Source organism: Stegodyphus dumicola, chromosome 4 (assembly GCF_044657685.1).
Source record: "Stegodyphus dumicola isolate Sdum_Otavi_A_Nest chromosome 4, ASM4465768v1".
Lineage (NCBI taxonomy): Eukaryota > Metazoa > Arthropoda > Arachnida > Araneae > Eresidae > Stegodyphus > Stegodyphus dumicola.
The window spans coordinates 70,481,379-70,496,100 of record NC_140771.1 but is presented as its reverse complement, the minus strand read 5'-3'; the positions used below and the strand labels follow the sequence as shown (position 1 = coordinate 70,496,100).

General features: G+C 32.8%; 1 protein-coding gene across 1 annotated transcript in view; it reads right to left on the bottom strand.

The window, feature by feature from the left end:
- LOC118182637 (uncharacterized) overlaps positions 1-14,722 on the bottom strand; it is a 45,177-nt gene that overhangs the window by 28,679 nt on the left and 1,776 nt on the right. Inside the window, exon 2 of the mRNA XM_085815066.1 lies at positions 7,709-8,135. Coding sequence (XP_085671192.1) covers positions 7,709-8,105 — 397 coding nt within the window. The 5' untranslated portion in view covers positions 8,106-8,135. The remainder of the gene's footprint in view (positions 1-7,708; positions 8,136-14,722) is intronic.

The following is a 14,722-nucleotide window of genomic DNA, read 5'->3' as shown; positions in this document are numbered from 1 at the left end:
AAGACCCATATAGCAGTTAAACAGGGAGAGACATGGTTTCAACCCCAAAGTTTAGGTCGTGAATGCGATATTTATTTGTTATCAAAAGGTAAACAAAAACCAGAATCCCTTTTTGCAAAATCATTTATAGGTAACGATAATAAAAGAGGCGATGGAAATAATGTTAATAAACTTCGTAATTATAATTACAAAAATATTTCTAATGCATATGTATCTGGAGCAAAAGATCAAACATGTATTTTGTGTAAAACTAATCAAAACCACCCGTTACAAAATTGTCCTAATTTTAAAAGGCTTTCAGTAAATGAGAGTGTTGAAATTATTAAGCAAAATAACCTTTGTTTCAAATGTTTTTCTTCGCAATGTAATGCGAAAACGTGTAGAGCCAGAAATTGTTTCTGTGGGAAAGCTCATCATTCTACGATTCATTTTTATAAACAAAATAGACCTCTTTCCAAAGTAGAGAACGGTGGCGCCGAACAAACTCAGTGCAATGCTTCAGTATCAAGGTCAAGCCGAATACAAAAATCCTCTGTGCTGTTACTCACGTGCAGTGTATACGTTAGCTCTGTTGATAAAACAAAATTGAATAAAATGACGCACATATTATGCGATAATGGCTCTGAAAGAAGCTGGTGTACGAATGCCCTTGCCAATTGCTTTAAATTAAAATCAATGAGAAAGGAAAGGTTGTCAGTTTTTTCCTTTGGCTCAGCAAAGCCTACTGAGAAATTATACGAAGTAGTAGAATTAAAATTATCTAGTAGATACAACCCTAATCAGTATATTCAAATTGAAGTGCTAGTGTCCGATACTATTACAGCAGCATCTGTTTCTGTTCCAAATGAAGAAGTACAAAATATTATGCAGTCCCGCGGATTAGTCTTAGCCGACTGCTGTGACAGTGATATAACCATTGAGATATTAATTGGGGCAGATGTGTTTTGGCAGATTATTGAAGCTTCAGCTTTCGAAAAAATAAACCAGGAAATTACTTGCGTGCCAACGATTTTCGGGTTTGCTTTACAGGGAAGTCAAGATGTTTACAAGCCAAATGTTAAGACTGCAGTTTCAGCGAATTTTTGTGTAACTGCTTCAGATGTTCAGATATTATGGGAGCTTGATGCTTTAGGAATTAAAGAAAAGGAAGAGTTAAATGTAGTTGATAAAACGCTGATAGATGAATTTGAGAAAAATTTAAAATTCGTGAATGAGAGATATGAAACTGATTTATTATGGAAGTTTAGTTACGATGAATGAGAAATAATTATTTTTTAGCTAAAAGGAGGTTTGATGAGTTAGTAAAGGATTTTTCTAAAAATGATTTGGTTGCTAATGAGTATAGGGATATAATAAATGACCAAAAACAAAATGGAGTTATTGAGGAATGTGGTAGAGATGAGTATGAGTATTTTATGCCTCATAGAGCAGTTATTAGGGAAGATAAAGAAACAACTAAAGTTCATATAGTCTTTAACTGCAGTTCAAAATCTAAAGGTAATCTTTCTTTGAACGATTTTTTGGAAATTGGCCCAAATTTAAATCTAAATATTCTTGATGTGATTCTAAAATTTTCTAATTACAAAATAGCATTTAATGGTGATATAGAGAAGGCTTTCTTAATAATAAAAATTTCTGAAAGAGATAGAAAATTCTTAAAATTTCTTTGGTGTTCAGATAACCCTAGTGAAGAATATAAAATTATGAGAATGAAAAGACTACCCCCTTTGGATGTAAAAGTTCCCCTTTCATTTTGAGTGCTACGATAAAGCATCATATAAAAAAATATAAGGAAAGTAAACCGAAGTCATTTGAAATGTTAAATTCATCACTTTACGTAGACGATTTATACTATGATGGAGACAGTGTGAGAGAATCATTTGAGTTGTCGTCGGATGCTGTATCAATATTAAAAAGTGGTGGATTTAATTTAAGGAAACTGAGGTCAAACAGTAGAGAATTAGAAAAATTGTGGATAGAAAATGGACTTAGTGACAGTGAGATAGTGGGAGTTCAACAAATGAAAGTCCTAGGGTTGAATTGGAATCCTGATAGAGATGAGTTGTCGTTGGAGGTGAAGGGTTTGGTGGATTCGTGGAAAATGCTGCGACGCACTAAAAGATGTGTTTTACAGACAGCTGCAAAAATCTTTGATCCTATTGGTTTGATTGCGCCATTTGTGATACGTATAAAGTTATTGTTACAGGAAATTTGGGAGAAAACGTGTGATTGGGACGAAGAATTGCCAGAGGACTTGCAGCAAAAGTGGATAACGTGGTGTAAAGAAATTGAAAAATTGATAGACGTTACTATTCCGAGATATTGTTTTCTGGATTGTGAGAATGAGCAATCCCAAGTACATGTGTTTTGCGATGCTTCACCAAGTGCTTACGGAACTGTTGTTTATTTTAGATATTGTGAGAATAATGGGAATTACAGAGTATCTTTTATAATGCCGAAGAGTAGAGCGTCACCGTTAAAGAAACTAATGCTGCCACGGTTGGAGCTTATGGCCATGGTAATAGGTGCTAGAGTGGGAAATTACCTTAAGAGTGTTTTTAAGGATAAAATTCGAAGAATAGTATTTTGGAGTTATTCTTGTATTGTATTGCATTGGGTGAAGGGAAGTGCGAAGAGATGGAAACAGTTCGTTGCCAACCAGGTTGTGGAAATTCAGGAAAGATCGAGTCCAAGTGATTGGTATTATTGTCCGTCTGACGATAATCCCGCAGATTTGCTTACTAGAGGAATCTCGGCTGAGAAGTTGGATGAAAAATGGTGGTCAGGTCCAATTTGGCTTCGAAAAGGTTTTGAGAGTTGGCCTAAACATTGGGTTAGAGGGTTACCAAATGTAGACGGTGCGGAAACATTAAGAGAGCAAAAAAAATTCTGTGAAATGTTTTGTAGTTCAGTTGGAATTAGTTGAGCAGCTTTGGAACAAATTTTCAGTTTGGAGTAAGTTGCAGAGAGTTGTTGCTTGGTGCTTAAGGTTTATAAGAAATGTGAGCGGGAATAGGATTTTGGCTCCTTTCTTAGAAACAAGTGAACTAAAAGAAGCGCATGATATTCTAATCAAACTAGTCCAAAGAACTGAGTATAAAAAGGAAACAGCTACTTTAGAGAAAGCGAGAGTGTTAAAGAAAAGTTCTTTAATTTCTCTAAATCCGTTTTTTGACAACAGTGGCATACTACGTGTAGGAGGACGTTTAAGAAATGCCAGCTTACCAGACTCTGTGAAACATCAAATAATATTGCCTAAGAATCATCCTGTTACAAAATTGTTAGTGACATTTTATCACCTTAATTATATGCATGGAGGAGTACAATTAGTTAACTCTGCGATGAAACAAAAGTATTGGATTACAGGAGCAAAAACTGCCATACGCAGAGAAATAAGAAAGTGCGTTATCTGCACCAGATTTTGCTCTGAGTTTTCGAAACAAATGATGGCTGATTTACCTTCTGCGAGATTGAATCCCGGAAGAACATTTCTTAAATGCGGAACTGACTTTTCAGGTACATTCTTGATCAGCCCTAGACGTGGTAGAGGAGTTAAACCACTGAAAATGTACGTATGTGTGTTTGTATGCTTTGCAACGAAAGCCGTCTATTTAGAACTTGTTAGTGACCTTAGTGCTCAGGCATGCATTGCAGCTCTGAAACGATTCATAGGACGACGAAGAAAGCCTGCTGAAATACTCAGTGATTGTGGAACGAACTTTATCGGTGCAAAGAATTATTTAAAAGCGTGTACGATGGAGGCACTTGGTACTTACTTGACCAACGAAGGCGTTAAATGGACAATGAATGTTCCATCAGCCCCTCATTTTGGAGGCCTTTGGGAGGCTGCCATTAAATCCATAAAGTTTTACATGAGACGTGTTATAGGATCGCAGATCCTCTCACAAGAAGAATTTTCAATGTGTCTAGTGGAGATTGAAGCCATACTTAACTCCCGTCCTTTAGTGGCTGCTTCTGAGGACCCAAATGATTTTTCTGTCATTACACCGGGTCACCTTATTATCGGTTCTGAGTTAAGAAGTGTTCCTGAGCCTGATGTAACAAAAGAGAAAATTCCCATCCGTGAACGGTGGAAATTAGTCACACAGATTTCCCAATCATTTTGGAAATCGTGGTCAAAAGACTACTTAACTCAGTTGCAAGTGCGCAACAAGTGGAAACTTCCCAGTGCCGATTTACGTGTGAATGACTTGGTGCTAATCAAGGATGAGAACTTGCCGCCACTCAAGTGGAAGATGGCAAAAGTAATTTGCACTTATAAGGAAACTGACCAAAGAGTAAGGTCAACTTAAAAACTGCATCGGGTGAAATGAAAAGACCAATACGTAAACTGGTCAGACTTCCCATAAATGACTGATTGAATTATTTTTTTCCATGTTTTATAATTATATTTACAGTTTGTTTAATTTTTATGTGTTGCATTATATTTTAGTTTATATTTCTAGCTGAGCTGATGACGGGGTCATGGGGGCCCAGTGTGTTAAGCCATCGATTGCCCGCCGTAAGAGGTCGCTGTTTAATCTTGCTAGTTTTTCTGTATCATAGTATATGATAGTGAGTAGGAATAAAAAGTGTTGTCGTGAAAGGTAGCATCGATCTTTTGATGAGTGTGGAGTTCAATTTCTGCCCCCTTCACAAACGAGGTAAACAATGTCAAAAAGAATTTCTGATTCTGGAGCTGCCAAAGAATCTACAAAGCCAAAGCATGTTTCAATGTCCATCAAACAAAAAGTGGAATTGCTGCAAAAAATGGATAAAGGCATACCTTTGTTTCTCTAACTATTCCGAAATCTGTTTATCAATTTCACGCTACTCTGCTGCGGGGAAAGGGAGGGCCACGTCTTGGTGCGCAATGAACTGGAAGTTGATCTGTCAGCACCATCCTTATCTTCAGGGCAGATGTTTTTATTTCATTCGGCTTATAATTCCTTACTAAATGTAGTATTTCATCTCGATGTACTCTGTCTTTGATATGATTAAAATCAAATTCCTCGTCGTTATAAATATCACGAATACACATCAAATAGCTTTCTGGTTGCAGTTTTCTAATTTCGATTATGCGTAATGTATGCTTTACACATGCGTGCGTTGAAAGAAATGTTTAATAAAGTGTAAACAAATAAATATTGAGCTTTTTTTTTTGTAAATTTTGATACCCTTTATATCATAATTGCTCTTTATTTCATAAATTACAGTTTCATATTTTTAATTTTATAATTTCTGCATGCCATCTTACCAGATTTAAATTGATGATCTATAATCCCGAAAAACCGATAATCCAGAATCGCCGAAGTCCCGACGAGTCCGGATTAAAGACTTTTGACTGTACTTGTATATTTTTTTTAAATTTTAGAAAAATTTATCTTGGTCTGCCAAACTTAATTTTTTTTTTTCGATTTTTGGCTTGCGACCGAAAAAGTTTGCCCATCCCTGTGTTAAATATTGTGGCTTATTTTTAATTCCCATGTAATTAACTTTCTATGAGTATTTCTGAGAGGTATTAAAAATGAAGGTTTGTTAGTATTATTTAAAACTTGTAACTGCATTATTATAAAATGTATGGAAACAATTCTTCTAATATAATTTTTTTTTTTTCTAATCCTTGATTTACACAAAAATTTTCTAAAAATTCTACTTTACTACTTCCTTATGTACGAATCTTTCATACTGTGCTTTACAACACCTTTTAAAAAGACTGTTTTCCAGTACGAACAATTCTTGCTAAATATTCATTATACGCACTTTAAGTGTCTGTTTGTCACCGATAGTTTATTGGTTGCTTTGCCTAACTGTACTAGACAATGGGGTGAAGTTGCCACGATATTCAAATAGTCCACATACACTGATACCATACGTGCAGTTATCATTGTTTTAATTAAATTATCATGGTATTTAAGAACATTTAAATATTTTTATTCATACAATTGTTGCTTATTATGCATTTAACTATATTTACATATGAATTACTTAGAAACTTGGAAACGTTGAGAAATTAAAGGAGACGAAACCAACTAATGAGTTGTGTGTAGTACATCTGATCAGGTAGATTTACCCAAACTCCTATGCTAAATACCCTTTTGCGTAAAGAGTTTAAAATTTTGCCCGATTTTATTCCGACATTGTATTTTTAACTGAATTTTCAGCTGAACGCAAATTGAGCATGTCAGGGGGAATGTGAACATTTGTTTGCATTAGCAATCATCTGTTTTTGAAATGGTTTACAACTCAATGCAAATTAAGCGTGTTGGAGGGGGACATGAAGATTTGTTTGCATTAACAATCATCTATTTATAATCAATTTATAATATCTAGAACAGCGATCATTTCGTATGACCGCCGGGCTATCTAGTAGTTTTATAAATATATTTGTCAACAGAATTTAAATTTATGTTTACAATTAAATGTCAAGGTCATCATATATTTAGATAATATTTTTAATCATTAAAATTTTAGATATATTTAGCCATTTGAGTAGATATATTAGCCATGAGGTAATGCAAAACTTTTGCACCAAACTGGAAATGATAATGTGTTTGAAGTATTATTAACAGTAATTGCTATTGTCAGTAGAAAGAGTTTGTATAAAAACTTAATTTCTCAATATGTTTATGTACATTATTTTTTAAATAAATTTCTAAAAAATTTGTATTAAATAAGATAGAAAATTTACAATTTATTTTACTAAATACTATAATAATATTTTTTTTTTCTAAATACCACAATAAATTACAAAATTATTAAATAATACAATAAAATGAAATTTGTGTTAAATTTCTTCTGTATCTACATATTAAATAGTTTATGTTATATATATGTTGAATGAATTATTGTTCACCACAGCAATTTTTTCTTTCTTATTTTATTTATTTATTTATTTTTTTGTGCATGCTTATAACATTTGGCAAAAAATTACACTTTCTTAAGCTCAAATTTCAGCACCATAGTTTTCACTCGACCAGGCCACTGAAGAAGACAGGCACCTTAATAAGTTTTCTTTAGTTATCTAAGGATTGTTTTCTAAACAAATACTTAAATACTACTTCAATATTAAAGTTCAAAACATTATTGATTGTTAAAATTACCCACACAAAAAATGGTTTTTTACTGTATTTTGATTCCTAATGACCCAAATACAATAAATTTAAGGATTCACATTAGATATTACCATAATTACCAAAATACAAGATCACACGAAATTTTTTGAGATGTTATACAGAACACAAAAAGAGTTTTAATAAAATTCAGCCAGCACAAATGTGGTAAAAGTTTAAATGCTTAAAAAGGAAAAAAAAAAAAAAAAAAAACGATACCATATTCTGAGGTGAAACAAAGTCAATGTTAATTAAATGTTTCTTTTATATAGTTTATTATCTTAAATATATTTTTAACAATACCAATGTTTATTTAAATTTGATTTTTGAAAAGACACTTTAATAAACAGAACACTCTCATGCTCAGGCCACTAAGGTTATATTACACATGTTTAAGAGTTAGAAAATTTTAGGCTTGAGCTAAAAAGTTATTTATTATACATTAAGAAATTTGTTAATCAGCGATATGCCTAATATTAAATAAGTCATTAATAATGTGCAAGAATAATTTTAATTGCAAAACAAAATGGAAAATGATGGTTAATATAACAGCACATAACCACAACATCTACTCATCGAAATAATATTATCTTTACCTCTATTCTTTTGTTTCAAATCTGCAATCTCCTCATGTAAACCTTTAAGCATAATTGCATGATTTTCTCTTACAAAAGCCAAATTTTTTTCCAGAAGCTGAATCTTTTGAAAAGGATCTATGTCACCAATGCGTTTTTCATTCAGTACATTTGAAGAGGGTGTTGCACCAGCACCAGTCATGCTAGTAACTTTGCTAGTAGCCATAATTGAAGGGGGTAATGGTAAACGAGCGAGTCTATCTTGCCTGAATGGCTTGAGAGGAAGACGCTCTGGTATTGAGAAACGACACCACTGGCTAATATGAGGATGGGGAGGTGGTGTAGCAGAGCTGAAGGGAAATGCGTGACCAGGACAAGTTACCTGGACTTCAGCTTTTCCTTCAGCACGACTCATCATCAATCATGACGCTTAAGAAAACAAATTATCCTAAAAGAAAAAAAAAAAAAAAAAAAAAGAAACGGATATTAGTAATTAACTAATATAAAATAGCTAAAACACATTGTACATATTAACAGTACAGAAATATCAAATCAAATTTAATAGATTTTCAGACTACCAATGACATAAAAATAGCAAACAAGCACATACTGACATTTATGCTAGATTATAAATATATATATAAACTGCTTTATTGTTTTCCTAACTGCTCGTATCTATGACAAATACATTTTTCATGCAATTTCTATTTTGTAGATAACCACATACATTTCATATGTGAAAAACACTATATACTAAACCACATACATTTCATTATGTGGGGAAAAATACTATATACTAACTGAAATAATGCATCTAAAAAATATGAACACAATATTTCATTTTATAATACATTAAAATATGCAGTACATTGTTTGATAGTTGGAATCATCAGGCCTTAGGGCATTCTATCATTCAAGTACTGCTGAATGCCATGTCCAGAATTCTCAATACTGAAATCTTTTCATATTCAAGAACAATCTTTTCATATTCAAGAACTGATCATTTTCTTGAATATTCTCTGAATTTTATAACCATACTACTGATTTTGCCTTCTGCTGATATTGATTATTGGTGCACCTTCATTTATCATTTTTTTACATATTCCAATAATCAGAAAATTTTGCAACTCTTTTCTATTAAAGTCATACTTTAAAAAAAAAAAAAAAAAAAAAAGAAGAAGAAGAAGAAAAAGAAGAAGAAAGATGGTGTCTCTTTTTCGTGCTAGGCATCACCTATTTGGTTTGGCTCTTTTCCTAATGTGAAGATATTTTCCCTTTAATCAGATTTTTTTTTTTTCCAAACTGAAATTGATGTTCATAATTTGGGATTTGTCAAGAGATGAACAAAAGTTTAACCCATTTCTCCAAGAAAGAAGTATTTGCATATTACAACACAGCAGTAATGAGAAATACATGATAAGCAATTTTGTTTCTCAGGAGTTGGTAAAGTAGATCATTCTTGACGTGGTGTAATATTCAAAAGGTTTTATTGATCAGTCAGACTTGAAGTACTGTTCACAAGAAATCAAAATTTTAATACATAAAATTTTCTACATGTATATGATAAATCTAGCTTGTTTCCTTTTAGTGGGATTTCATATTTAAGTTGATTATTTTTGACATCTTCAACAATAATTGTATTTGAGTAACTACTTCATAAAATTAAAATGTTACTCAAAGCCAAAATGATGATATTTTCTGGATTTAAAATCCCAGTATAGTTTTTGCAGCACATTAATTGATTAATGATTAAAAAGCAGTATCAATCAGTTCAATGGAAGAATTCAGTTACTATCCTATAGAATTCTTACGCATATTCTTTTAATTGGAAAATTTTGTTTTTTTACTTCCACAAATTTAATCCAAAATCACATTTTTCTCCTTCTGTGAACCCTCTATTGCTTTCTTTTAAAAAAGAATTTCTCTTTTTGAAGGTGGGGGATATATAAGGTATGAAAAAAAACCAATAAAATTAATTTAGCAATAATCCTTTTAATTTTGTTAACTCCTCTTTCTGTTCTAAATTGTTCATAATAATTTTTCTAAACAGCATCTTTCCAAATTAATTTGTTCATGCTTGCTTATGTAATCCTCCTTCATTGTGGATGGTTCTTATCCAGTTGCAGAGTTCACAACTGAAACAAAGGAATGAAACTTTAAATATCACTGATGTTATCACAAAGCCCTTTTTCCCTACTTTGCTTTATTTCTAGGTATGCAGAGTTCACTTTCTGCTTTCACTGATGTTATCACAAAGCCCTTTTTCCCTACTTTGCTTTATTTCTAGGTATGCAGAGTTCGCTTTCTGCTTTACTCTATGTCTAAAAAGATGTAAGCTGTACAAAATTGTGAGGTGCATATCGCACCTATAAATGATGCTGTGAGAATCTGTTTACAGCCATGTGGTGACCGGGTGCAAAAGAATAGTCCCAATGTATCTCATGCCTGTCATAAAAGGCGACTAAAATAGGTGCCCAGCATTTGGGGGTATAGCCGGGCACCCTGCTTCTGGGGATTATATCAGGGGACTGGTCTTCCAGGTTGAAGGTTGAGCGTGAGGCCAACTAACCCAGCCTGTAAAAAATTTAACTGTTAAGAAATCCAAAGAGAATTAGCCGGACTGTTTCTACTGGAAAACGACTTAGAAATGGCCTAAAGACCCTTCGCTTTGGAACCTGGAATGTCCGAACACTGTACTACAGTAGGGTGACTGCAATTTCTTATAGAAGAATTTGACAAACATAATATTGACCTACTTGCCATTCAGGAAATGCAATGGCTTAGGGAAGGTACCATTGAGAAAAGAAACCACACAGTTTACTATAGCTGCGATATGAAAAAACATGTTTCTGATACTGGTATTTTTTTATTGAACAAAAGTTTAAAACACTTAGTAATTGATTTTGTTCCTAAATCACCCCAACTTTGCAAAATTCAGCTAAGGGGAAAGTTTTTTAATTATAGTATTATCAATGGACATGCACCTACAGAGGACAAGGAAGAGGAAGAGAAGGAAATTTTTTTATGAACTTTCTGTTATATGGATCTTGTCCCAAGCATGACATTACAATTGTTATGGGAGAAATGAATGCTAAATTGGGTAAAGAGGATGAATTTAGACCAACAATTGGAAAGCATGGCTTACATGAGAGTACTAATGACAATGGATAACGACTAGTACTTCTGCTGCTGAACACAACATGATAATTTCAAGCACTTGTGTTCAGCCACAAGAGAATACACAAGATAACTTGGTGCTCAACTGGAATCAAATTGATCATGTATTCATTAATTCTAGGCATTCTTCAGATATCCAGGATGTCAGAACTTATCGAGGTACTATCTGCGATTCCGACCCCTTTTTGGTTATTGCTAAACTATTTGCCAAAATTTCAAACACCCGAGAGATACAGGGAGAGAGGCAAAAAAAGTTTGATTGTGAAAAGCTGAAAAATGAGGCAATTGAACAAAATTTCCAGTCCTCACTCAGGGGAGAACTAAGATCTAAAAACATGGCCGAACTGGAAACTGTGGAAAATAAGTGGAGTTTGCTCAAAGACTGGGATATACGGAAGATGCTCTGTTGAGGAATACAAGAAATCTAGAAAACAGAAGATGATCCATCGGCATAAGAAAAAACTTTCACAATGATCTATTTAAGTATGCTGAACATCTGAGGGGATCAAATGAAAGACTTGCTTTCTATCGTGAAATTAATCTTGGCCGCAACAACTTTAAGACTAGAACTACTGCCTGTAGAGACAAGTGCCAAAAATCGACGCTACACAAAGCTAAAATAACAAGACAAAGAATTGCACAAACTCGGTATCCATGTACACATCGACCTATTTTCACTTAAAAAAAAAATACCAGAATTGCACAAACTTGCATTGTGCACTCCCTTCACTTTGTCCATGTACACATTGATATATTTTCACTTAAAAACTCAAAGAAGCACCCAATTCTACAGTAGAGACAAACAAAAAATACATAATCTCAATAAACTACATTTTAAATCAAACAATAAAATAACATAAAAAAGGAAAAACCTCTTATGCATTTAAGCAGTATACAAAGCAAATATCCACTTACCTTATTAAGAAATTTTTTTTTTTAAAGTCTTCAGTCTGAGGCAGACAAAGTTCCTTAACAGCATCCAAAAACTTCTTAAAATTATCTGAACTCGAATCTGTATATCGGCATTGCCACACAAATTTACAAAAATAAGAGTAAAAAATATCCTCCGTAGTTCCAGACTGTCCAGAAAATGGCTACAGAAAATGGCTACTACTACTACTACTACTACTACTTCATTTACACACCAGTCAATTAATGCTTTTGACTGATCTTTGGAATATGGTAACTGGTAGTTTGGCAACATTTTGGAGGCGATAAAGGTTACTACCTAGGACTTTGGTAATAATGTGAGAAGTACTCAGTTCCGATTACGCATTATTTTGTGTGAGGGAAATGAGAGATCATGAGATATGTCATGTGACATTAATGGACGAATTATAGTTCTTTAATCGGAAAAGGGGGGAAATCTGGAAAAAATCTGGAAATTTGTATCGTCCCGTATACCGATATTATTTTGTGAATTATATGTTTGTAGGAATTTGGTATACGTTTCAGTGGAAGTAAACGTGCATGGAAATAATTTAAATATTTGACACTAAGTATTTGTAACCATTTGTTTGAGGTATGAATTCATTGGTGACGTTTATGATATAATAGATAATTTAGAGGTAAAAGTTTTTGGATATTTTATTTATTTTATACGTGGAAATGTTCATCTTTGGAAAGGGTATATACTTTTTCGCGATAAGGTAATTTCATATATGTTCTTTTTACCGGATTTAAAGATTCACAAAATTTTCATGCACTTTCGTGAAATTTTTCTAATTTATGAGAAAAAAGCAGTGTACATGGATATAGTGAAGAGTGTGTGCAATGCCATTTTTGTGCAATTCTGGGATTTTTTTTAAGTAAAAATAAGTCGACATGTACATGGTTTAGTGATATTTTAATTAAATGATAGTTATTTTGTGAATTTTATGTTTGTAGGAATTTGGTATACGTTTCAGTTGAAGTAAACGTGCATGGAAATAATTTAAATATTTGACACTAAGTATTTGTAACCATTTGTAATGTTTGCGGTATGAATTCGTTGGTGACGTTTATAACATAATAGATAATTTAGAGGTAAAAGTTTTTGGATATTTTATTTATTTTATACGTGGAAATGTTCATCCTTGGAAAGGGTATATACTTTTTCGCGATCAGGTAATTTCATATATGTGCTTTTTACCGAGTTTAAAGATTCACAGATTTTTTTTGCATTTTTGTGCAAATTTTTGCAATTTATGAGAAAATAGCAGTGTAGATGGATAAAGTTAAGAGTGTGTGCAATGCCATTTTTGTGCAATTCTGGTATGTTTTTTAAAGTAAAAATAAGTCGACGTGTAAATGGTTTATGTATATGTGCTATTCTGAAAAATGCGCAAGGAGTTTGCGATTGTGCACTTTTCCCCAATTTTGCAGTTAATATTTGTCATGATTAAGCAGTTTTGTTACATAAAATTTCTAGCATAAGTGTAATTCGGCTAGTAGATTGTTGGAAAAAGTGTTCAGTAAATAAAAAGAAAAGAAACATGTATTTACTTCGTGAAGATAAAATGGCGGCGAAAAAAAATAAAGGGTTGCTGTAGCAGAGTTGGTCACCAAATTTTCGCCAAAAAATCGCCAAGTTACCATAATCCAAAGATAAACCCGACTTATTTTTACTTAAAAAAACATCCCAGAATTGCACAAAAATGGCATTGCGCACACTCTTCACTATATCCATGTACACTGCTTTTTTCTCATAAATTAGAAAAATTTCACAAAAATACATGACAATTTTCTCAATCTTTAAACCCGGTAAAAAGAACATATGTGAAATTACCTGATCGCGAAAAAGTATTTACCCTTTCCAAATATGAACATTTCCACATATAAAATAAATAAAATATCCAAAAACTTTTACCTCTAAATCATCTATTACATTATACACGTCACCAACGAATTCATACCGCAAGCATTACAAATACTTAGTATCAAATATTTAAATTATTTCCATGCACGTTTACTTCAACTTAAACGTATACCAAATTCCTACAAACATAAAATTCACAAAATAACTATCATTTAATTAAAATATAATTAAATTCAAAAACACTACTTAAAATATAAATGAGCACATACATTAAATTAATACATACATAAATACCCATTTCAAATTCACTTTAGTTACGGCCACGGGATCCAAAAATTCACGAACACTGTTTCACACAACACAGAATAAAGCCAAATACAAAATTTCCAGATTTTTTCCCCAATTTCCCCCCTTTTCCGATTAAAGAACCGTAATTCGTCCATTAATATCACATGACATATCCCATGATCTCTCATTTCCCTCACACAAAATAATGCGTAATCGGAACTGAGTACTGCTCACATTATTACCAAAGTTCCAGGTAGTAACCTTTATCGCCTCCAAAATGTCGCCAAACTACCAGTTACCATATTGTAAAGATCAACCATATAAAATGATGTAGGAGTGTTGATTACTTAGATACTGATATGCTAATCCATAATAAAGAGCAAACTTGACAGGAAGCAGATTAATATTTCATTTTATTTCAATGAATATTTGCGGCCACAAATACTTGGTACATCAATTGTATCTGTTCCAGGACAGTTACATGTTTGATAGCATTTCGGTAAGAGAAGCAGCAGTCTATCTAGGGCAAGACATAGAAAGCAAATACCTTGTGTTCATGATGAAATCTTAATTCAGAATGAGTTAGTTTTAGTTTCAAAGCATTTGACTGGATAATTAATAATGCTGTAATATTATAATTGCTTTTTTCAGTTTTAGTTCCATTTACATTTCAAGCATTATGTAAGAGTCCTAAGACATGGATTAGTCTCAAAATGACACAGTTCAGGAAGTTATTACTATTTTTAAAATAGGCAAGGGATTTACCCAGATTA